General features: G+C 49.2%; 1 protein-coding gene and 1 gene segment (V, D, J or C); one reads left to right on the forward strand and one right to left on the reverse strand.

Moving 5' to 3' along the window:
• Positions 1 to 26,542, forward strand: part of LOC140422583 (solute carrier family 12 member 6) — a 539,853-nt gene that overhangs the window by 164,746 nt on the left and 348,565 nt on the right. The window lies entirely within an intron of this gene.
• Positions 1 to 26,542, reverse strand: part of LOC140421343 (Ig heavy chain C region, secreted form-like) — a 76,221-nt gene that overhangs the window by 24,600 nt on the left and 25,079 nt on the right. Inside the window, 2 exon segments of the C gene segment in view lie at positions 8,321 to 8,641; positions 10,787 to 11,080. Coding sequence covers positions 8,321 to 8,641; positions 10,787 to 11,080 — 615 coding nt within the window.

The raw sequence follows: 26,542 nt of genomic DNA on the forward strand, positions 1-26,542 counted from the left end.
ATCCCTCTAATCCCCTAACTCTCCCATCGAAGACCATCCCTCTAATCCTCTAACTCTCCCATCGAAGACCATCCCTCTAATCCCCTAACTCTCCCATTGAAGACCATCCCTCTAATCCTCTAACTCTCCCATCGAAGACCATCCCTCTAATCCCCTAACTCTCCCATTGAAGACCATCCCTCTAATCCCCTAACTCTCCCATTGAAGACCATCCCTCTAATCCCCTAACTCTCCCATTGAAGACCATCCCTCTAATCCTCTAACTCTCCCATTGAAGACCATCTCTCTAATCCTCTAACTCTCCCATTGAAGACCATCCCTCTAATCCCCTAACTCTCCCATTGAAGACCATCCCTCTAATCCCCTAACTCTCCCATCGAAGACCATCCCTCTAATCCCCTAACTCTCCCATTGAAGACCATCCCTCTAATCCCCTAACTCTCCCATTGAAGACCATCCCTCTAATCCCCTAACTCTCCCATTGAAGACCATCCCTCTAATCCCCTAACTCTCCCATCGAAGACCATCCCTCTAATCCCCTAACTCTCCCATCGAAGACCATTCCTCTAATCCCCTAACTCTCCCATTGAAGACCATCCCTCTAATCCCCTAACTCTCCCATCGAAGACCATCCCTCTAATCCTCTAACTCTCCCATCGAAGACCATTCCTCTAATCCCCTAACTCTCCCATTGAAGACCATCCCTCTAATCCCCTAACTCTCCCATCGAAGACCATCCCTCTAATCCCCTAACTCTCCCATTGAAGACCATCCCTCTAATCCCCTAACTCTCCCATTGAAGACCATCCCTCTAATCCCCTAACTCTCCCATTGAAGACCATCCCTCTAATCCCCTAACTCTCCCATCGAAGACCATCCCTCTAATCCCCTAACTCTCCCATCGAAGACCATTCCTCTAATCCCCTAACTCTCCCATCGAAGACCATCCCTCTAATCCCCTAACTCTCCCATCGAAGACCATCCCTCTAATCCCCTCACTCTCCCATTGAAGACCATCCCTCTAATCCCCTAACTCTCCCATCGAAGACCATCCCTCTAATCCCCTAACTCACCCATTGAAGACCATCCCTCTAATCCCCTAACTCTCCCATTGAAGACCATCCCTCTAATCCCCTAACTCTCCCATTGAAGACCATCCCTCTAATCCCCTAACTCTCCCATTGAAGACCATCCCTCTAATCCCCTAACTCTCCCACTGAAGACCATCCCTCTAATCCCCTAACTCTCCCATCGAAGACCATCCCTCTAATCCTCTAACTCTCCCATTGAAGACCATCCCTCTAATCCTCTAACTCTCCCATTGAAGACCATCCCTCTAATCCCCTAACTCTCCCACTGAAGACCATCCCTCTAATCCCCTAACTCTCCCATCGAAGACCATCCCTCTAATCCTCTAACTCTCCCATTGAAGACCATCCCTCTAATCCCCTAACTCTCCCATTGAAGACCATCCCTCTAATCCCCTAACCCTCCCATCGAAGACCATCCCTCTAATCCCCTAACTCTCCCATCGAAGACCATCCCTCTAATCCCCTAACTCTCCCATTGAAGACCATCCCTCTAATCCCCTAACTCTTCCATCGAAGACCATCCCTCTAATCCCCTAACTCTCCCATTGAAGACCATCCCTCTAATCCCCAAATCTCCCATCGAAGACCATCCCTCTAATCCTCTAACTCTCCCATTGAAGACCATCCCTCTAATCCCCTAACTCTCCCATTGAAGACCATCCCTCTAATCCTCTAACTCTCCCATTGAAGACCATCTCTCTAATCCCCTAACTCTCCCATTGAAGACCATTCCTCTAATCCTCTACCTCTCCCATCGAAGACCATCCCTCTAATCCCCTAACTCTCCCATTGAAGACCATCCCTCTAATCCCCTAACTCTCCCATTGAAGACCATCCCTCTAATCCCCTAACTCTCCCATTGAAGACCATCCCTCTAATCCTCTAACTCTCCCATCGAAGACCATCCCTCTAATCCTCTAACTCTCCCATCGAAGACCATCCCTCTAATCCTCTAACTCTCCCATTGAAGACCATCCCTCTAATCCCCTAACTCTCCCATTGAAGACCATCCCTCTAATCCTCTAACTCTCCCATCGAAGACCATCCCTCTAATCCCCTAACTCTCCCATTGAAGACCATTCCTCTAATCCCCTAACTCTCCCATTGAAGACCATCCCTCTAATCCTCTAACTCTCCCATCGAAGACCATCCCTCTAATCCTCTAACTCTCCCATTGAAGACCATCCCTCTAATCCCCTAACTCTCCCATTGAAGACCATCCCTCTAATCCCCTAACTCTCCCATTGAAGACCATTCCTCTAATCCCCTAACTCTCCCATTGAAGACCATCCCTCTAATCCTCTATCTCTCCCATTGAAGACCATCCCTCTAATCCCCTAACTCTCCCATTGAAGACCATCTCTCTAATCCCCAAATCTCCCATTGAAGACCATCCCTCTAATCCCCTAACTCACCCATTGAAGACCATCCCTCTAATCCTCTAACTCTCCCATTGAAGACCATCTCTCTAATCCCCTAACTCTCCCATTGAAGACCATCCCTCTAATCCCCTAACTCTCCCATCGAAGACCATCCCTCTAATCCCCTAACTCTCCCACCGAAGACCATCCCTCTAATCCCCTAACTCTCCCATCGAAGACCATCCCTCTAATCCCCTAACTCTCCCATCGAAGACCATCCCTCTAATCCCCTAACTCTCCCATTGAAGACCATCCCTCTAATCCCCTAACTCTCCCATCGAAGACCATCCCTCTAATCCCCTAACTCTCCCATCGAAGACCATCCCTCTGATCCCCTAACTCTCCCATTGAAGACCATCCCTCTAATCCTCTAACTCTCCCATCGAAGACCATCCCTCTGATCCCCTAACTCACCCATCGAAGACCATCCCTCTAATCCCCTAACTCTCCCATCGAAGACCATCCCTCTGATCCCCTAACTCTCCCATTGAAGACCATCCCTCTAATCCTCTAACTCTCCCATCGAAGACCATCCCTCTGATCCCCTAACTCACCCATCGAAGACCATCCCTCTAATCCCCTACCTCTCCCATTGAAGACCATCCCTCTAATCCTCTAACTCTCCCATTGAAGACCATCCCTCTAATCCTCTAACTCTCCCATCGAAGACCATCCCTCTGATCCCCTAACTCTCCCATTGAAGACCATCCCTCTAATCCTCTAACTCTCCCATTGAAGACCATCCCTCTAATCCCCTAACTCTCCCATCGAAGACCATCCCTCTAATCCCCTAACTCTCCCACCGAAGACCATCCCTCTAATCCTCTAACTCTCCCATTGAAGACCATCCCTCTAATCCCCTAACTCTCCCATCGAAGACCATCTCTCTAATCCTCTAACTCTCCCATCGAAGACCATCCCTCTAATCCTCTAACTCTCCCATTGAAGACCATCCCTCTAATCCCCTAACTCTCCCATTGAAGACCATCTCTCTAATCCCCTAACTCTCCCATTGAAGACCATCCCTCTAATCCCCTAACTCTCCCATTGAAGACCATCCCTCTAATCCCCTAACTCTCCCATCGAAGACCATCTCTCTAATCCTCTAACTCTCCCATCGAAGACCATCCCTCTAATCCTCTAACTCTCCCATTGAAGACCATCCCTCTAATCCCCTAACTCTCCCATCGAAGACCATCCCTCTAATCCTCTAACTCTCCCATCGAAGACCATCCCTCTAATCCTCTAACTCTCCCATCGAAGACCATCTCTCTAATCCTCTAACTCTCCCATCGAAGACCATCCCTCTAATCCTCTAACTCTCCCATTGAAGACCATCCCTCTAATCCCCTAACTCTCCCATCGAAGACCATCTCTCTAATCCTCTAACTCTCCCATTGAAGACCATCCCTCTAATCCTCTAACTCTCCCATTGAAGACCATCCCTCTAATCCCCTAACTCTCCCATCGAAGACCATCCCTCTAATCCCCTAACTCTCCCATTGAAGACCATCCCTCTAATCCTCTAACTCTCCCATTGAAGACCATCCCTCTAATCCTCTAACTCTCCCATTGAAGACCATCTCTCTAATCCCCTAACTCTCCCATTGAAGACCATCCCTCTAATCCCCTAACTCTCCCATTGAAGACCATCCCTCTAATCCCCTAACTCTCCCATCCAAGACCATCCCTCTAATCCCCTAACTCTCCCATTGAAGACCATCCCTCTATTCCCCTAACTCTCCCATTGAAGACCATCCCTCTAATCCCCTAACTCTCCCATTGAAGACCATCCCTCTAATCCTCTAACTCTCCCATTGAAGACCATCCCTCTAATCCCCTAACTCTCCCATTGAAGACCATCCCTCTAATCCCCTAACTCTCCCATTGAAGACCATCCCTCTAATCCCCTAACTCTCCCATTGAAGACCATCCCTCTAATCCCCTAACTCTCCCATTGAAGACCATCCCTCTAATCTCCTAACTCTCCCATTGAAGACCATCCCTCTAATCCCCTAACTCTCCCATTGAAGACCATCCCTCTAATCCTCTAACTCTCCCATTGAAGACCATCCCTCTAATCCCCTAACTCTCCCATTGAAGACCATCCCTCTAATCCTCTAACTCTCCCATTGAAGACCATCCCTCTAATCCCCTAACTCTCCCATTGAAGACCATCCCTCTAATCCCCTAACTCTCCCATTGAAGACCATCCCTCTAATCCCCTAACTCTCCCATTGAAGACCATCCCTCTAATCCTCTAACTCTCCCATTGAAGACCATCCCTCTAATCCTCTAACTCTCCCATTGAAGACCATTCCTCTAATCCCCTAACTCTCCCATCGAAGACCATCTCTCTAATCCCCTAACTCTCCCATTGAAGACCATCCCTCTAATCCTCTAACTCTCCCATTGAAGACCATCCCTCTAATCCCCTAACTCTCCCATTGAAGACCATTCCTCTAATCCCCTAACTCTCCCATCGAAGACCATCTCTCTAATCCCCTAACTCTCCCATCGAAGACCATCCCTCTAATCTCCTAACTCTCCCATTGAAGACCATCCCTCTAATCCCCTAACTCTCCCATTGAAGACCATCCCTCTAATCCCCAACTCTCCCATTGAAGACCATTACTCTAATCCCCTAACTCTCCCATCGAAGACCATCCCTCTAATCCCCTAACTCTCCCATTGAAGACCATCCCTCTAATCCCCAACTCTCCCATTGAAGACCATTACTCTAATCCCCTAACTCTCCCATCAAAGACCATCCCTCTAATCCACAAACTCCCACATTGAAGACCATCTCTCTAATCCCCTAACTCTCCCATCGAAGACCATCTCTCTAATCCTCTTAACTCTCCCATTGAAGACCATCCCTCTAATCCCCTAACTCTCCCATTGAAGACCATCCCTCTAATCCCCTAACTCTCCTATCGAAGACCATCCCTCTAATCCCCTAATCTCCCATTGAAGACCATCCCTCTAATCCCCTAACTCTCCCATTGAAGACCATCCCTCTAATCCTCTAACTCTCCTATCGAAGACCATCCCTCTAATCCCCTAACTCTCCCATTGAAGACCATCCCTCTAATCCTCTAACTCTCCTATCGAAGACCATCCCTCTAATCCCCTAATCTCCCATTGAAGACCATCCCTCTAATCCCCTAACTCTCCCATTGAAGACCATCCCTCTAATCCTCTAACTCTCCTATTGAAGACCATCCCTCTAATCCCCTAACTCTCCTATCGAAGACCATCCCTCTAATCCCCTAATCTCCCATTGAAGACCATCCCTCTAATCCCCTAACTCTCCCATTGAAGACCATCCCTCTAATCCCCTAACTCTCCCATTGAAGACCATCCCTCTAATCCCCTAACTCTCCCATCGAAGACCATCTCTCTAATCCCCTAACTCTCCCATTGAAGACCATCCCTCTAATCCCCTAACCCTCCCATTGAAGACCATCCCTCTAATCCTCTAACTCTCCCATTGAAGACCATCCCTCTAATCCCCTAACTCTCCCATCGAAGACCATCCCTCTCATCCCCTAATCTCCCCTTGAAGACCATCTCTCTAATCCTCTTAACACTCCCATTGAAGACCATCCCTCTATTCCGCTAACCCGCCCATTGAAGACCACCCCTCTAATCCCCTAACTCTCCCATTGAAGACCATCTCTCTCATCCTCTTAGCTCTCCCATTGAGACCCTCTCTCTAATCCTCGTAACTCTCCCATCCAAGACCATCCCTCTAATCCCCTAACTCTCCCGTGAAGACCTTCCCTCTATTCCCCTAACTCTCTCATTGAAGACCATCTCTCTAAACCTCTTAACTCTCCCGTTGAAAACCATCCCTCTAATCCTCTTAACTCTCCCATCTAAAACCATTACTCTAATCACCTAATCTCCCATTGAAGACCATCCTTTTAATCCCCTAATCTCCCTTTGAAGACCATCTCTCTAATGCTCTTAACACTCCCATTGAAGACCATCCCTCTATTCCGCTAACTCTCCCATTGAAGACCACCCCTCTAATCCCCTAACTCTCCCATTGAAGACCATCCCTCTCATAACCTAATCTTCCATTGAAGACCATCTCTCTCATCCTCTTAGCCCTCCCATTGAGACCCTCTCTCTAATCCTCATAACTCTCCCATCCAAGACCACCCCTCTAATCCCCTAACTCTCCCATCAAAGACCATCCCTCTAATCCCCTAACTCTCCCATTTGAAGACCATCCCTCTAATCTCCTAACTCTCCATTCGAAGACCAATCCTCTAATCCCCTCACTCTTCCATCGAAGACCAGCCCTCTAATCCCCTAACTTTCCCTTGAAGACCATCCCTCCAATCCTCTAACTCTCCCATCGAAGACCATCCCTCTAATCCTCTAACTCTCCCATTGAAGACCATCCCTCTAATCCTCTAACTCTTCCATTGAAGACCATTACTCTAAACCCCAAATCTCCCATTGAAGACCATCTCTCTAAACCTCTTAACTCTCCCGTTGAAAACCATCCCTCTAATCCTCTTAACTCTCCCATCGAAGACCATTACTCTAATCACCTAATCTCCCATTGAAGACCATCCTTTTAATCCCCTAATCTCCCTTTGAAGACCATCTCTCTAATGCTCTTAACACTCCCATTGAAGACCATCCCTCTATTCCGCTAACTCTCCCATTGAAGACCACCCCTCTAATCTCCTAACTCTCCCATTGAAGACCATCCCTCTAATCCCCTAACTCTCCCATTGAAGACCATCTCTCTAATCCCCTAACTCTCCCATTGAAGACCATCCCTCTCATCACCTAATCTTCCATTGAAGACCATCTCTCTCATCCTCTTAGCTCTCCCATTGAGACCCTCTCTCTAATCCTCATAACTCTCCCATCCAAGACCATCCCTCTAATCCCCTAACTCTCCCGTGAAGACCATCCCTCTATTCCCCTAACTCTCCCATTGAAGACCATCTCTCTAAACCTCTTAACTCTCCCGTTGAAAACCATCCCTCTAATCCTCTTAACTCTCCCATCTAAAACCATTACTCTAATCACCTAATCTCCCATTGAAGACCATCCTTTTAATCCCCTAATCTCCCTTTGAAGACCATCTCTCTATTCCGCTAACCCTCCCATTGAAGACCACCCCTCTAATCCTCTACCTCTCCCATTGAAGACCATCTCTCTCATCCTCTTAGCTCTCCCATTGAGACCATCTCTCTAATCCTCGTAACTCTCCCATCGAAGACCATCCCTCTAATCCCCTAACTCTCCCATGAAGACCATCCCTCTATTCCCCTAACTCTCCCATTGAAGACCAATCCTCTAATCCCCTAACTCTCCCATCGAAGACCATCCCGCTAATCCTCTAACTCATCCATTGAAGACGATTACTCTAAACCGCAAATCTCCCGTTGAAAACCATCCCTCTAATCCTCTTAACTCTCCCATCAAAGACCATTACTCTAATCCCCTAATCTCCCTTTGAAGACCATCTCTCTAATCCTCTTAACACTCCCATTGAGACCCTCTCTCTAATCCTCGTAACTCTCCCATTGTAGACCATCCCTCTAATCCTCTAAGTCTCCCATCGAAGACCATTACTCTAATCCTCTAACTCTCCCATTGAAGACCATCTCTCTGATCCCCTAACTCTCCCATTGAAGACCATCCCACTGATCCTCTTAACTCTCCCATCGAAGATTATCTCTCCAGCTCTCTAATCCATTCAGACCCCTTTCCCCCCTCTCCTGTCGCTCCTCTGCCCGACCTGTCCCATTCCGCAGAGACTGACCAATGACCCACCGTTTCTCGCAGTAACAGTGCTGCTCTGTGTGGTTGTCAGAGGTTCCTGGGTGAGCGCACAGGTGTAAGTGCTCCCTGAAGACCAGTCCTCCAATCTCACTGTCAACTGGCTCCTCGCGACGTAGGTCCCGTCCTGATGTTTAACGACTGGAAGATTCCGGGAAGTATCTGGGATTTCAGATCCATTCCGGAACCATCGGAATGATATCGGACCGGGCTGGAAGACTGAAGCCACACAGGCGTACGTGGCCATCGGAGTGTTGTGAATCTCTGGAGTCGGTGAAGAGGTGCTGGAGAACCATGGAGCTAACGTTGGCCGTTCTAGGAGGAAGCACATCGATTCGCAGACACGAGTGGTCACATATCTACGTGAAGATTACGGAGCCTCATCCTGCCTGTCCAGGAGCCCGATAAGGGAGTCAACATCTTTCTGTCTGTCTCTCCCTCTCTCTCTTCGCTCTCTCTGTCTCTCTGTCTTTGTCTCTATCTGTCTCTCTCTCTCTCTCTCACTGTCTCTGTCTGTCTCTATCTCTCTCTGTCTCTCTCTCGCTCTGTCTGTCTCTCCCTCTCTCTCTGTCTCTCTCTCTCACTGTCTCTGTCTGTCTCTATCTCTCTCTGTCTCTCTCTCTCGCTCTGTCTGTCTCTCTCTGTCTCTCTCTCTCACTGTCTCTGTCTGTCTCTATCTCTCTCTGTCTCTCTCTCGCTCTGTCTGTCTCTCCCTCTCTCTCTGTCTCTCTCTCTCACTGTCTCTGTCTGTCTCTATCTCTCTCTGTCTCTCTCTCTCGCTCTGTCTGTCTCTCTCTGTCTCTCTCTCTCACTGTCTCTGTCTGTCTCTATCTCTCTCTGTCGCTCTCTCTGTCGCTCTCTCTGTCTCTCTGTCTTTGTCTCTATCTGTCTCTCTCTCTCTCTCACTGTCTCTGTCTGTCTCTATCTCTCTCTGTCTCTCTCTCGCTCTGTCTGTCTCTCCCTCTCTCTCTGTCGCTCTCTCTGTCTCTCTGTCTTTGTCTCTATCTGTCTCTCTCTCTCTCTCTGTCTGTCTCTATCTCTCTCTCGCTCTGTCTGTCTCTCCCTCTCTCTCTGTCGCTCTCTCTGTCTCTCGCTCTGTCTGTCTCTCTCTGTCTCTCTGGCTCTCTCTGTTTCTCTCTGTCTCTCTCTGTCTCTCACTGTCTCTCTCTGTCTCTATATCACTCTGTCTCTCTCTTTCTGTCTCTCTCTCTCTCTGTCTCTCTTGCGCTCTCTGTTTCTCTCTCTCTGTCTCTGTATCCCGCTCTGTCTCCCTGTCTCTCTCTCTCTGTCTCCCTGTCTCTCTCTCTGTCTCTCTCTCTGTCTCTCTCTCTCTCTCTGTCTCTCTGGCTCTCTCTCTCTCACTCACTCTCTCTGTCTCTGTATCTTGCTCTGTCTCTGTCTCTCTATCTCTCTCTCTCTCTTTCTCTCTGTCTCTCTCTCCCTCTCTCTGTCGTTATCTGCCTCTCTCTCTTTCCCTGTCTATCCCCTTTAACCTCTGTTTCTCTCTCTTTTGTGGGCAGCACGGTAGCATTGTGGTTAGCACAATTTCTTCACAGCTCCAGGGTCCCAGGTTCGATTCTGGCTTGGGTCACTGTCTGTGCGGAGTCTGCACGTCCTCCCAGTGTGGGCGTGGGTTTCCTCCGGGTGCTCCGGTTTCCTCCCACAGTCCAAAGATGTGCAGGTTTGGTGGATTGGCCATGATAAATTGCCCTTAGTGTCCAAAATTGCCCCTAGTGTTGGGTGGGGTTACTGGGTTATGGGGATAGGGTGGAGGTGTTGACATTGGGTAGGGTGCTCTTTCCCAGAGCCGGTGCAGACTCGATGGGCCGAATGGCCTCCTTCTGCACTGTAAATTCGATGATTGTCTCTGTTTCCCTCTGCCTCTCTCTCTGTCTCTCTCTCTGTCTTTCTCTCTCTGTCTCTCTCTGTCTCTCTGTCTCTGTCTCTCTCTCTCTCTCTGTCTCTCTCTCTGTCTCTTTCTCTCTGTCTCTCTCTCTGTCTCTCTGTCTCTGTCTCTCTCTCTCTCTCTGTCTCTCTCTCTGTCTCTTTCTCTCTGTCTCTCTCTCTCTGTCTTTCTATCTCTGTCTCTCTCTGTCTCTCCCTGTCTGTCTGTCTCTCTCTCTATCTCTCTCTCTCGCTGTCTCTCTCTCTCTCTCTCTCTGTCGCTCCCTCTCACCCTCTCTCTGTTCTCTGTCCCTCTCTCTCCCTCGACCTCGCTCTCCCTGCCTCTCCCTCTCTCTGTCTCTCAATCTTTCTCTGTGTGTGTGTCCCTCTCTGTCTCTTTCTCTCTGTCTCCCTCTTCCTGTCTCTCCCTCGCTCTGTCTCTTTCTCTCTCTCTCTGTCTGTCTCTCTCTCTTTACCTGTGAAATGGGCAGGTCAGACCCTCAGTCCACGGGGTTTTTGTTGCTGTGTGAGGGATGTCCAGACCCCAGGAGCAAATAAAGATAAATAGCCACTCACCACGTGTCCTGATCTCCTTCACGATTGGCTGGCCCAGAGCCCGATGGGAAACGGCACATTGGTAGAGGACAGCGTTCGCCCAGTCCTGGCTGCTGATGGCCAGTTGGCTGACGGTGCTGTAACGGTCATCGGGATCCCTGGACAGAGGCGCCTGGCTGATTCCTGATGACACCTTCCTCCCGTTCCTGTACCAGGCGATCTGGACGATGGGGGGGTAGAACCCGGCCACCAGGCACAGCAGTCTGCTGGAACCATCGGCTAATATCTCCACCGACGGAGGCGAGGGTCGTGTCACTGTCGACAGAATCGAGAGAGGTCAAACGGCTTGAGCGCGCGACCCAGATCGAAGGCCCGATCCGAGTTTGGGTCTGTAAGGTTTTCGGGCAATTCGGCCCTCTTTGGACTGCCCAAGAATAAAACCCAGAGACTGTAAACTGGACATTTGTCAGCCAAAAGAACGTAACCAGATTTCCCAGCAGGCTTGGTCCGCTGAGCTGAGTAGGGGCATAGGTATTTACAAACCCCCCCCCCCCAGGAGCTACAAGGAAGAAGGAGCCAGACAACGAGATAAGATTAACACACAGACAAAGGGGCACGGGAATACACAGGGGGCCTGCCTGCAAGCAGGACAATGGGATGGTCATAGCCCCATGCAGATGTAAATGACTTGGCCTCCACCAGAGCAGAATCCAATCAACACCCCATCAACATAGCAGCGATCTCCGGAGCAGATGGAAGTCTTTGATAATCTTCACAAGGGAGCTCAACCTCGTTATCTCAAAAAGCAGACTGGAGGCGGACCTAGGGGAGGTACTCCCATCTTGACAGGTCTGACCGGCTCAAAGGGGGCAGGACCAGCGGGAACTTTAAACCTTATGGATTCATTGCAAAAGGGGCTGGCCGAACACAGGAAAAAGCCAGGTAAAACGGATATAAAAGGGGCTGTGTTTCGATTGAGGGTCTCTTGGCTTGACCTCTGCACCCCTGACTTGACCTCTGCAGCCTGTGACTGTAAGTACCCTGCAGCAGCTTGCAAAACTCCCTTGACCTTGATAGTGGTTGAGGCTTTGGGGAAGGGGACTTGATTTGTGTTCTGTGTCATTGCTAAAACTGTGTAACAATAAGATTTTACGTTGTGTCCGTTATAGTACTTTCTGAATAGACTTAGTTTGTGTTAGAGTTTAAGATTTTATTATAATTTCTTCTGTTTGATGATTTTGACCTGGGTTTTGCAATAAACCTTGATTTGCTGATAATTGGAGTCGTTTCAATTCTTCAATCTCTCACCAGCGATCTCTGACCAAGTCATTATTAAGATATTCCTCACCTTAATTCCGGGTTCGAGAATCTAGGGTCATCTTGAACGATTCACTCAGGACAGGCTGCTGGTTAGGTAATAAACAGCAGTGTCCTATTCTCTCTCTTGGGAAAGCTACTCCAGCGAAGTAGGAACCGGGTGGGTGTTGCACCACCGGCAAGAGAGAGAATCACCTGGGCATTGGTGGGGGTCTGGATATCTGTGTGATATAAGCCTCAGGCTTCCGGTTAGGGATAAACGGCAGGCTTGATTCAGTGCTCTCTTCCGTGGAGGTGTCCCAGTGCGGCATCCCCTGGCCTCTGAAGTTTCAGTGCCAGCTGGAGAGAGACACACACAGATACTCAAACCCCAGATATCGGCCCAGTAGTGGAGTAGCAGAGATGGAACCCTCTACAGGTCCGAGCCCCTGAAGCGAAGCGCTGACTTGGTCATTCCTAGGTGAACCACAAGCTGGTTCTCATATTGGTCGACTGACCAGACAATTAGTTCAGAGACAGTTTATTAAGACATAGGAGTGGAAGTGAGGCCATTCGGCCCATCGAGTCCACTCCACCATTCAATCATGGCTGATTTCAACTCCATTTACCCGCTCTCTCTCCATAGCCCTTAATTCCTCAACAAATCAAGAATTTATCAACTTCTGCCTTAAAGACACTCAACGTCCCGGCCTCCACCGCCCTCTGTGGCAATGAATTCCACAGACCCACCACTCTCTGGCTGAAGAAATTTCTCCTCATCTCTGTTCTAAAGTGACTCCCTTTTATTCTAAGGTTGTGCCCCCGGGTCCTAGTCTCTCCTGCTAATGGAAACAACTTCCCTACATCCACCCTATCTAAGCCATTCATTATCTTGTAAGTTACTATTAGATCTCCCCTCAACCTCCTAAACTCCAATGAATATAATCCCAGGATCCTCAGACGTTCATCGTATGTTAGGCCTACCATTCCTGGGATCATCCGTGTGAATCTCCGCTGGACCCACTCCAGTGCCAGTATGTCCTTCCTGAGGTGTGGGGCCCAAAATTGCTCACAGGATTCTAAATGGGGCCTAACTAATGCTTTATAAAGCTTCAGAAGTACATCCCTGCTTTTATATTCCAAGCCTCTTGAGATGAATGACAACATTGCATTTGCTTTCTTAATTACGGACTCAACCTGCAAGTTTACCTTTAGAGAATCCTGGACTAGGACTCCCAAGTCCCTTTGCACTTCAGCATTATGAATTTTGTCACCGTTTAGAAAATAGTCCATGCCTCTATTCTTTTTTCCAAAGTGCAAGACCTCGCACTTGCCCACGTTGAATTTCATCAGCCATTCCTTGGACCACTCTCCTAAACTGTCGAAATCTTTCTGCAGCCTCCCCACCTCCTCCATACTACCTGCCCCTCCACCTATCTTTGTATCATCGGCAAACTTAGCCAGAATGCCCCCAGTCCCGTCATCTAGATCGTTAATATATAAAGAGAACAGCTGTGGCCCCAACACTGAACCCTGCGGGACACCACTCGCCACCGGTTGCCATTCCGAAAAATAACCTTTTATCCCAACTCTCTGCCTTCTGCCTGACAGCCAATCGTCAATCCATGTTAGTACCTTGCCTCGAATACCATGGGCCCTTATTTTACTCAGCAGTCTCCCGTGCGGCACCTTATCAAAGGCCTTTTGGAAGTCAAGATAGATAAAATCCATTGGCTCTCCTTGGTCTAACCTATTTGTTATCTCTTCAAAGAACTCTAACAGGTTTGTCAGGCACGACCTCCCCTTGCTAAATCCATGCTGACTTGTCCTAATCCGACCCTGCACTTCCAAGAATTTAGAAATCTCATCCTTAACAATGGCGGGGGGGGGGGGGTCGGAGAATCCTGCCCAAGGCCTTTATCTGCGTTAACGTGGGTCGGTTGGAAGCATTCGGGTTCGTCTCGGCTGGGCTCGTCCTTCAGGTAGCGATCGCGAATCCTTGAACTTGGCTGGGGACTTGCAGCCGGTTAGTCTGCTACTGTTGCCGTTCCGATTCGAGTTCCACTGCCCTGGGGGGAATGGTGATTGACATTTAATGGGTGCACGTTTCGGTCAGGCCTGGCTTCTTTGCCCAATACCCAGAGGCTGCGTACTTGCCTGTGCCCAAGCTGACCACAGTTCCCAGGGTCCTTCGCAGGTGGCCATTTTCGACGGCGACCGATGTGGTCCACGGCGACTCATTTGCACTCGAATCCCAAACCTTCACCACCCTTTCGGAGAGGAGATTCTTCTTCAAGCCAGTCGAAAACGAGCTCCCCCTCATTCTGCTCCTGTGCCGCCTGGTCCTCCGCTCTCCCAACCCCGCCTGGGAATCTTAATCGTTTGAATCCTGCCGCCTTTCATCCTTCGGAACTCCCAAGGATTACCAGGCCGACACAGCTCAATCTTCCCTCATCTGGAAGTCCCTCCACACCCGGGATCATCCCAGTAAACCCCCTCTGCACTGCCTCCGATGATACTATACCCTTCCTGAAATAAGACGACCAAAACTGGACACAGTCTTCTCAATGTGGCCTCACTAGTAACTTAGGCTGCAGAAACACCTCTTTACTTTCGTACTCTGGTCCGCAGGAAATACCCAGTGTTCCATTTGCACCCCCAATGACCTTGTACGCGAGCTTCCATGAACAAAGTCCACCCCCTCCAAGTCTCCCTTTGCGCCTGAACTTTCTGCAATCTCTCTCCATTTAAATGATAACGCGCCTTCTCCCACAATTAACAATCTCACATTTTCCCGTGCTGAATTCCAATCTTTTCCTCTACCACCAACCCCCCCCCCCCAATCCCCCGAAGGCGGAGGAGGGGGGAGGGGGTGCGTGCTGGCCAACCGCACTCACACGTTCTGGTCCCAGACTGATCACTACCTGCGCCTCCTCCCTTAGCACTAACTCAACGATTCTCCACAAGACCATAAGACATAGGAGCAGAATCAGGCCACTCGGCCCATCGAGTCTGCTCCCCCATTCAATCATGGCTGATATTTTCTCACCCCCATTCTCCTGCCTTCTCCCCATAACCCCTGATCCCCTCATTGATCAAGAACCTATCTATCTCTGTCTTAAACACACTCAGTGATTTGGCCTCCACAGCCTTCTGCGGCAAAGAGTTCCACAGATTCACCCCCCTCTGGCTGAAGAAATTCCTCCTCATCTCTGTTGTAAAGGACCGTCCCTTTAGTCTGAGATGGTGTCCTCTGCTTCTAGTTTTTCCCACAAGTGGAAACATCCTCTCCACGTCCACTCTATCCAGGCCTCGCAGTATCTTGTACGTTTCAATAAGATCCCCCCTCATCCTTCTAAACTCCGACGAGTACAGACCCAGAGTCCTCAACCGTTCCTCACCCGACAAGCTCTTCATTCCGGGGATCGTTCTTGTGAACCTCCTCTGGACCCTTTCCAAGGCCAGCACATCCTTCCTTAGATACGGGGCCCAAAACTGCTCACAATACTCCAAATGGGGTCTGACCAGAGCCTGATACAACCTCAGAAGTACATCCCTGGTCTTGTATTCTCGCCCTCTCGACATGAATGCTAACATTGCAATCGTTTTAAAGCATCGTCCCTTTAGTCTGAGATTGTGTCCTCTGCTTCTAGTTTTTCGTAAGAAGTCTTACAACACCAGGTTAAAGTCCAACAGGTTTGTTTCGATGTCACTAGCTTTCGGAGCGCTGCTCCTTCCTCAGGTGAATGAAGAGGTATGTTCCAGAAACACATATATAGACAGATTCAATGATGCCAGACAATGCTTGGAATGCGACCTTTAGCAGGTAATTAAATCTTTACAGATCCAGAGATGGGGTAACCCCAGGTTAAAGAGGTGTGAATTGTACCAAGCCAGGACAGTTGGTAGGATTTCGCAGGTCAGATGGTGGGGGATGAATGTAATGCGACATGAATTCCAGGTCCCGGTTGAGGCCGCACTCATGTGTGCGGAACTTGGCTGTAAGTTTCTGCTCGGCGATTCTGCGTTGCCGCGCGTCCTGAAGGCCGCCTTGGAGAACGCTTACCCGGAGATCAGAGGCTGAATGCCCTTGGCTGCTGGAGTGTTCGCCGACTGGAAGGGAACATTCCTGCCTGGCGATGGTCGCGCGATGTCCGTCCATCCGTTGTCGCAGCGTCTGCATGGTCTCGCCAACGTACCGCGCTTCGGGACATCCTTTCCTGCAGCGTAAGGATGTCTGTCGTGATAGATAAGACCTCCAAGCAGCAGGTGGCAGTCGAGAAGAACCACATCATGCTGCGACCTCAGGGAGTCACAATTTGCCGTAGCTGTTCGATAGTTTATAATAGTCAGTCGATTTTGATACTTTTCTGACGGTTATATCCAACCCACATTACTATTGAACAATAAAACATTGAACGAGTCCCAAACGAGACATTCCGTGGTGCGCTTATTCCGAACCACCAGACACCGCCACGTAACGGTCACCTTCGCCGCCCGGCGCTTCAGCACGATTGGGATGACCGAATGGAATTCCTGAAGAAGGTTAAGTCCACGCTCAGCGAATCGGTTGATGGGTTCTTCCGCAGATACCAGCCTTTCGTGGCCCACGTGAAGGAGTTAGCCCCCGTCAGAGGTTGGGGGGGGAGGGGGGGGGGTTGGTTTTGGGGTCTGCATTTAGGAGACTAAGAACAAAGAACAAAGAAATGTACAGCACAGGAACAGGCCCTTCGGCCCTCCTGGCCCGTGCCGACCAAGCTGCCCGACTAAACTACAATCTTCTACACTTCCTGGGTCCGTATCCCTCTATTCCCATCCTATTCATATATTTGTCAAGATGCCCCTTAAATGTCCCTATCGTCCCTGCCTCCACTACCTCCTCCGGTAGTGAGTTCCAGGCACCCACTACCCTCTGCGTAAAGAACTTGCCTCGTACATCTACTCTAAACCTTGCCCCTCTCACCTTAAACCTATGCCCCCTAGTAATTGACCCCTCTACCCCGGGGAAAAGCCTCTGACTATCCACTCTGTCTATGCCCCTCATAATATTGTAGACCTCTATCAGGTCGCCCCTCAACCTCCTTCGTTCCAGTGAGAACAAACCGAGTTTATTCAATCGATCCTCATAGCTAATGCCCTCCATACCCGGCAACATTCTGGTAAATCTCTTCTGCACCCTCTCTAAAGCCTCCACATCCTTCTGGTAGTGTGGCGACCAGAATTGAACACTATACTCCAAGTGTGGCCTAACTAAGGTTCTATACAGCTGCAACATGACTTGCCAATTCTTATACTCAATGCCCCTGCCAATGAAGGCAAGCATGCCGTCTGCCTTCTTGACTACCTTCTCCACCTGTGTCGCCCCTTTCAGTGACCTGTGGACCTGTACTCCTAGATCTCTTTGACTTTCAATACTCTTGAGGGTTCTACCATTCACCGTATATTCCCTACCTGCATTAGACCTTCCAAAATGCATTACCTCACATTTGTCCGGATTAAACTCCATCTGCCATCTTGCCGCTAAGGAAACTAATGGGGTGGTTTAGCACAGTGTGCTAAACAGCCGGCATGTAACAAGTGTGACTATCATTAATTCCAACCGTTTATTTGTTCGTTCACAAAGTGATGCCTGACGGAACTTCCAACGATTGCTGGAGACATTGGAGACTTACGAAAGCAGGTCATGGGAGCTGAAAGGGATGATGTGATTCATGGGAGGAGCCAGGTCTGTCTGTGGTTTGGGCAGACTGATATGGGTTTGGCACACGGCTGTGAGTTTTTACATGGAGCAGCAATTTTGCAAAATGCTGAGGAATTTCTATTCTGTCAGATGGGAGGACCTGCAGGCGCTCCTGAGGGTCACTCACACTGACTCACTCACTCTCTCACTCACTCACTCTCTCACTCTCTCACTCACTCACTCTCTCTCTCACTCTCTCACTCACTCACTCTCTCTCTCACTCACTCACTTATTCTCTCACTCACTCTCTCACTCAATTACCCACTCACTCACACACGCACTCACTCACACACTCTCACTCACTCACTCACTCACTCACTCTCTCACTCACTCACTCTCTCACTCTCCTCACTCACTCACTCTCTCACTCTCTCTCTCACTCACTCTCTCTCACTCTCTCACTCTCTCTCACTCACTCACTCACTCTCACTCTCTTACTCTCTCACTCACTCACTCCCACTCACTCTCTCACTCACTCTCTCTCTCTCATTCTCTCACACACACTCACTCACTCACTCTATCTCTCACTCACTCACTCTCTCTCTCACTCACACTCTCTCTCACTTCCTCTCTCACTCACTCACTCTCTCTTGATCTCTCTCACTCTCTCACTCTCTCTCTCACTCACTCTCGCTCTCTTTCTCTCACTGTCTACCTCACTCTCTCTGTCACTCACGCTCTGACTTTCTTACTCTCTCTCTCTCACTCTCTATCTCTCTCACTCTCTCTCTCACTCTCTCTCACTCACTCTCTCTCACTCTCTCACTCATTCACTCTCTCACTCTCTCTCACTCACTCTCTCTTTCTCTCTCACTCACTATCTTTCACTCTCTCTCTCTTTCTCTCTCACTCACTCTCACTCTATCTCTCTCACTCCCTCTCTCATTCTCTCACTCACTCTCTCACACTCACTCTCTCACACTCTCACTCTCTCACTCACTCACTCACTCTCTCACTCACTCACTCACTCACTCTCTCACTCACTCACTCACTCACTCTCTCTCTCTCACTCACTCACTCACTCTCTCTCTCTCATTCTCTCACACACACTCACTCTCTCACTCACTCTCTCACTCACACTCTCTCATTCTCTCACACACTCACTCACTCACTCACTCTCTCACTCACACTCTCTCATTCTCTCACACACTCACTCACTCACTCTATCTCTCACTCACTCACTCTCTCGCCCAATCACTCTGTCTCACTCCCTCTCTTGCTCACTCACTCTCTCTCGATCTCTCTCACTCTCTCACTCTCTCTCTCACTCACTCTCTCTCTCGATCTCTCACTCTCTCTCTCATTCTCTCACACACACTCACTCTCTCTCACTCTCTCACTCTCTCTCACTCACTCACTCGCACTCTCTCATTCTCTCACACACACTCACTCACTCTATCTCTCTATCTCTCACTCACTCTCTCTCTCAATCACTCTCTCTCACTTCCTCTCTCGCTCACTCACTCTCTCTCGATCTCTCTCACTCTCTCACTCTCTCTCTCACTCACTCTCTCACTTACTCTCTCACTTACTCACTCTCTCTCTCACTCTCTCTCTCACTCTTCCTCACTCCCTCTCTCTCTCACTCTCTCTCACTCACTCTCTCACTCATTCACTCTCTCACTCACTCTGTCTGTCACTCACGCTCTCACTTTCTTACTCTCTCTCTCTCACTCTCTCACTCTCTCACTCTCTCTCATTCTCTCTCAATCTCTCACTCTCTCACTCACTCACACTCTCTCTCACTCTCTCTCACTCTCTCTCACTCTCTCTCTCTCACTCTCTCACTCACTCACACTCTCTCTCACTCTCTCTCACTCTCTCACTCATTCACTCTCTCACTCTCACTCACTCACTCACTCTCTATCTATCTCTCTCACTTACTCACTCTCTCACTCTCTCTCTCACTCTCTCTCTCTCTCTCTCTCTCTCTCACTCTTTCTCACTCCCTCTCTCTCTCTCACTCTCTCTCTCACTCACTCTCCCACTCATTCACTCTCTCACTCAATCTGTCTGTCACTCACGCTCTCACTTTCTTACTCTCTCTCTCTCTCTATCTCTCTCACTCTCTCACTCTCTCTCATTCTCTCTCACTCTCTCTCACTCTCTCACTCATTCACTCTCTCACTCTCTCTCACTCTCTCTCTCTCTCTCTCTCTCTCACTCTTTCTCACTCCCTCTCTCTCTCTCACTCTCTCTCTCACTCACTCTCTCACTCATTCACTCTCTCACTCACTCTGTCTGTCACTCACGCTCTCACTTTCTTACTCTCTCTCACTCTCTATCTCTCTCACTCTCTCACTCTCTCTCATTCTCTCTCACTCTCTCTCACTCTCTCACTCATTCACTCTCTCACTCTCTCTCACTCTCTATCTATCTCTCTCAATCACTCACACTCTCTCTCACTCTCTCACTCTCTCTCATTCTCTCTCACTCTCTCTCACTCTCTCACTCATTCACTCTCTCACTCTCTCTCACTCTCTATCTATCTCTCTCAATCACTCACACTCTCTCTCACTCTCTCACTCTCTCTCATTCTCTCTCACTCTCTATCTCTCTCACTCTCTCACTCTCTCTCATTCTCTCTCACTCTCTCTCACTCTCTCACTCATTCACTCTCTCACTCTCTCTCACTCTCTATCTATCTCTCTCAATCACTCACTCTCTCACTCACTCTCACTCTCTCTCTCTGTCTCACTCACTCTCTCACTCACTCTCTCACTCACTCTCTCTCACTCAGTCACTCACTCTGTCACTCTCTCACTCTGTCATTCACTCACTCACTCTCTCACTCTGTCACTCACTCACTCTCGCTCTCACTCTCTCACTCTCTCACTCACTTACTCTCTCTCACTCACTCTCTCTCACTCACACTCTCTCTCACTCTCTCACTCTCTCTCATTCTCTCTCACTCTCTCTCATTCTCTCTCACTCTCTCTCTCTCACTCTGTCACTCACTCACTCACTCTCTCACTCTGTCACTCACTCACTCTCGCTCTCTCACTCTCTCACTCACTTACTCTCTCTCACTCACTCTCTCTCACTCACACTCTCTCTCACTGTCTCTCATTCTCACTCACTCTCTCTCTCTCACTCTGTCACTCACTCACTCTCTCACTCTGTCACTCACTCATTCTCACTCTCACTCTCTCACTCTCTCACTCACTTACTCTCACTCACTCTCTCTCACTCACACTCTCTCTCACTCTCTCTCACTCTCTCTCATTCTCTCTCACTCTCTCTCTCACTCTCTCACTCTCTCTCATTCTCTCTCACTCACTCACACTCTCTCTCAATCTCTCACTCATTCACTCTCTCACTCTCTCTCACTCTCTATCTATATATCTCTCTCAATCACTCACTCTCTCACTCTCTCACTCTCTCTCTCTCTCTCACTCAATCACTCACTCTGTCACTCTCTCACTCTGTCACTCACTCACTCACTCTCTCACTCTGTCACTCTGTCACTCACTCACTCTCGCTCTCACTCTCTCACTCTCTCTCACTCACACTCTCTCTCACTCACTCTCTCACACTCTCTCTCACTCACTCTCTCTCTCACTCACTCTCTCACTCACTCTCTCTCACTCAATCACTCACTCACTCACTCACTCTCTCACTCTGTCACTCACTCACTCACTCTCTCACTCTGTCACTCACTCACTACGCTCTCACTCTCTCACTCTCTCACTCACTTACTCTCTCTCACTCACTCTCTCTCACTCACACTCTCTCTCACTCTCTCACTCTCTCTCACTCTCTCACTCTCTCTCACTCTCTCACTCACACTCTCACTCACTCACACTCTCTCTCACTCTCTCACTCATTCACTCTCTCACTCTCTCTCACTCTCTATCTATCTCTCTCAATCACTCACTCTCTCACTCTCACTCTCTCTCTCACTCTCTCACTCACTCTCTCTCACTCAATCACTCACTGTCACTCACTCTCTCACTCTGTCACTCACTCACTCTCGCTCTCACTCTCTCACTCACTTACTCTCTCTCTCTCACTCTCTCACTCACACTCTCTCTCACTCTCTCTCACTCACTCACTCTCTCACTCTGTTTCCCTCTCTCTGTCACTCAACCACACTCTTTCTCTCACTCTCTCACTCTCTCTCTCTCTCTCTCAATCTCTCACTCTCTCACTCACTCACTCTAACTCTCTCACTCACATCTGTCACTCTCTCTCTCTCACTCTCTCACTCTTTCTCTCTCACTCCCAGTCTCTCACTCTCTCTCACTTTCTCTCTCACTCTCTCTCACTCTGTCTCTCTCACTCTGTCTCTCTCACTCTCTCTCTCTTTCTCTCTCACACTCTGACTCTCTCTCACTCTCTCACACCATTTCCCTGGCCCTACACTCATCCCCGGAGCATCTCGACAACAAGGACTCCTACATTAGACTCCTATTTATTGACTACAGCTCCGCCTTCAACACCATAATCCCAGCCAAGCTCATACCAAAGCTCCAAAACCTAGGACTTGGCTCCTCCCTCTGCAACTGGATCCTCGATTTTCTGACCCACAGACCACAATCAGTAAGAATGAACAACAACACCTCCTCCACAATAGTCCTCAACACCGGCGCCCCACAAGGCTGCGTACTTAGCCCCCTACTCTACTCCCTGTACACACACGACTGTAATCTCTCCCTCAATGCCAGCAAAACTAAAGAGCTGGTCATTGACTTCAGGAAGCAAAGTACTGTACACCCCTGTCAGCATCAACGGGGCCGAGGTGGAGATGGTGAGCAGTTTCAAATTCCTAGGGGTGCACATCTCCAAAAATCTGTCCTGGTCCACCCACGTCGACGCTACCACCAAGAAAGCACAACATCGCCTATACTTCCTCAGGAAACTAAGGAAATTCGGCATGTCCACATTAACCCTTACCAACTTTTACAGATGCACCATAGAAAGCATCCTATCGGGCTGCATCACAGCCTGGTATGGCAACTGCTCGGCCCAGGACCGCAAGAAACTTCAGAGAGTCGTGAACACCGCCCAGTCCATCACACGAACCTGCCTCCCATCCATTGACTCCATCTACACCTCCCTCTGCCTGGGGAAAGCGGGCAGCATAATCAAAGATCCCTCCCGCCCGGCTTACTCACTCTTCCAACTTCTTCCATCGGGCAGGAGATACAGAAGTCTGAGAACACGTACGAACAGACTGAAAAACAGCTTCTTCCCCACTGTCACCAGACTCCTAACCGACCCTCTTATGGACTGACCTCATTAACACTACACCCTGTATGCTTCATCCGATGCCAGTGCTTATGTAGTGACATTGTATATGTTGTGTTGCCCTATTATGTATTTTCTTTTATTCCCTTTTCTTCCCATGTACTTAACGATCTGTTGAGCTGCTCGCAGTAAAATACTTTTCACTGTACCTCGGTACACGTGACAATAAACAAATCCAATCGCTCTCTTCAAGCAGTCATTCCAAGAGAGTTCTTTGCAAGAGTACAGCAAGTTTAACTTGCCAACTTTAATTACAAGTGACTTTTGACATGTAATGGGTTTTGCTTAATTGGCGATAGAGAAGGTATAAGTTAGTATTTAAAATGTTTTCTTTTATTTTAAGAATCGTTTAACTGTTAATTGAAAAGCTTTTTTGCTGTGCTGTTAATCCCTGAGTTAATAATAAAGTTTGTTTGAATATAAAAGAAATGCATTGGCCTATGGGAAAACTCCTGGAATGAACTATCTTCCCGTTTCCTAGTATAAATTGGGGTGTGGTCCGAGCCAAAACAGCCACACATAGTTCCTCTTTCTCCATCCTAACAGTGATAGCCACAAAAATGTTCCATCATATTTGTCAAAGGACGTTACCCTCTCGTAGATCCCTGTTGATGTTGCTTAATAAGTTCATGTTTTCTAAGTTCCCAGTTCCCACAATAATAATAGTTTTGAGCTTCCTGCCTACCACCTATTTTAGGCTGGCTGGCCACGGGTTCCCTCTCCTCGCCCCTTCCTCCTTTACCCAACAACTGTTAAACCGCTGCGGTCCCGTGGCAAAGGGTTCAATGTCCCAGTTCGCAGGTCAGCTGGCTAATGCTGCAGCGTTAAATTAGAAGGGGTAAACAAAGGGGGCAGGCAAGGATGCGAAAGAGGTTCCTTACAGTATATACAAACCTATTTAATACTCGGCCAAACTCCATCACCACAACAGTGTCACAAAAACATTGGTCAATTCGATTAGCGCGCGGTTCCTGGTGAACGGGTAGCCTCTCATTCCCGTGGATTTCTTGTGAATATCTGGGTGTACTGGTGCGTGAGCCACAAGAGGTGTTAGAACAGGCGTATTCGGAGAAGAAGGCGCCCCTCGATACCCAGGTACAGTACATCCAGAGGTTCACCTTTGACACGGGAGCCTCTGCCTTCTCCGAAATACTCCAATCAATTGGTCAAACACCCAGTAAGGTGGTGACTGATCTGATTGTAATGCCAACCCCACCCTCCTGCCGACCCCCAATAACCTCTACCCCTCTGCCCCCCTCATCAATCAAGAACCTCACCCCGTGCTGTACCTGTCCTGGGAGTGTTTGATGGGGACAGTGTAGAGGGAGCTTTACTCTGTATCTAACCCTGTGCTGTACCTGTCCTGGGAGTGTTTGATGGGGACAGTGTAGAGGGAGCTTTACTCTGTATCTAACCCCGTGCTGTACCTGTCTTGGGAGTGTTTGATGGGGACAGTGTAGAGGGAGCTTTACTCTGTATCTAACCCCGTGCTGTACCTGCCCTGGGAGTGTTTGATGGGGACAGTGTAGAGGGAGCTTTACTCTGTATCTCACCCCGTGCTGTACCTGTCCTGGGAGTGTTTGATGGGGGACAGTGTAGAGGGAGCTTTACTCTGTATCTAACCCCGTGCTGTACCTGCCCTGGGAGTGTTTGATGGGGACAGTGTGGAGGGAGCTTTACTCTGTATCTAACCCCTTGCTGTACCTGTCCTGGGAGTGTTTGATGGGGACAGTGTAGAGGGAGCTTTACTCTGTATCTAACCCCGTGCTGTACCTGTCCTGGGAGTGTTTGATGGGGACAGTGTAGAGGGAGCTTTACTCTGTATCTAACCCCGTGCTGTACCTGTCCTGGGAGTATTTGATGGGGACAGTGTAGAGGGAGCTTTACTCTGTATCTCACCCCGTGCTGTACCTGTCCTGGGAGTGTTTGATGGGGGACAGTGTAGAGGGAGCTTTACTCTGTATCTAACCCCGTGCTGTACCTGCCCTGGGAGTGTTTGATGGGGACAGTGTGGAGGGAGCTTTACTCTGTATCTAACCCCTTGCTGTACCTGTCCTGGGAGTGTTTGATGGGGACAGTGTAGAGGGAGCTTTACTCTGTATCTAACCCCATGCTGTACCTGTCCTGGGAGTGTTTGATGGGGACAGTGTAGAGGGAGCTTTACTCTGTATCTAACCCCGTGCTGTACCTGTCCTGGGAGTGTTTGATGGGGACAGTGTAGAGGGAGCTTTACTCTGTATCTAACCCCGTGCTGTACCTGTGCTGGGAGTGTTTGATGGGGACAGTGTGGAGGGAGCTTTACTCTGTATCTAACCCCTTGCTGTACCTGTCCTGGGAGTGTTTGATGGGGACAGTGTAGAGGGAGCTTTACTCTGTATCTAACCCCGTGCTGTACCTGTCCTGGGAGTGTTTGATGGGGACAGTGTAGAGGGAGCTTTACTCTGTATCTAACCCCGTGCTGTACCTGTCCTGGGAGTGTTTGATGGGGACAGTGTAGAGGGAGCTTTACTCTGTATCTAACCCCATGCTGTACCTGTCCTGGGAGTGTTTGATGGGGACAGTGTAGAGGGAGCTTTACTCTGTATCTAACCCCGTGCTGTACCTGTCCTGGGAGTGTTTGATGGGGACAGTGTAGAGGGAGCTTTACTCTGTATCTAACCCCGTGCTGTACCTGTCCTGGGAGTGTTTGATGGGGACAGTGTAGAGGGAGCTTTACTCTGTATCTAACCCCGTGCTGTACCTGTCCTGGGAGTGTTTGATGGGGACAGTGTAGAGGGAGCTTTACTCTGTATCTAACCCCGTGCTGTACCTGTGCTGGGAGTGTTTGATGGGGACAGTGTGGAGGGAGCTTTACTCTGTATCTAACCCCTTGCTGTACCTGTCCTGGGAGTGTTTGATGGGGACAGTGTAGAGGGAGCTTTACTCTGTATCTAACCCCGTGCTGTACATGTCCTGGGAGTGTTTGATGGGGACAGTGTAGAGGGAGCTTTACTCTGTATCTAACCCCGTGCTGTACCTGTCCTGGGAGTGTTTGATGGGGACAGTGTAGAGGGAGCTTTACTCTGTATCTAACCCCATGCTGTACCTGTCCTGGGAGTGTTTGATGGGGACAGTGTAGAGGGAGCTTTACTCTGTATCTAACCCCGTGCTGTACCTGTCCTGGGAGTGTTTGATGGGGACAGTGTAGAGGGAGCTTTACTCTGTATCTAACCCCTTGCTGTACCTGTCCTGGGAGTGTTTGATGGGGACAGTGTAGAGGGAGCTTTACTCTGTATCTAACCCCGTGCTGTACCTGTCCTGGGAGTGTTTGATGGGGACAGTGTAGAGGGAGCTTTACTCTGTATCTAACCCCTTGCTGTACCTGTCCTGGGAGTGTTTGATGGGGACAGTGTAGAGGGAGCTTTACTCTGTATCTAACCCCATGCTGTACCTGTCCTGGGAGTGTTTGATGGGGACAGTGTAGAGGGAGCTTTACTCTGTATCTAACCCCG

This window comes from Scyliorhinus torazame, chromosome 5 (genome assembly GCF_047496885.1).
Source record: "Scyliorhinus torazame isolate Kashiwa2021f chromosome 5, sScyTor2.1, whole genome shotgun sequence".
In the NCBI taxonomy this organism is placed as follows: Eukaryota; Metazoa; Chordata; class Chondrichthyes; order Carcharhiniformes; family Scyliorhinidae; genus Scyliorhinus; species Scyliorhinus torazame.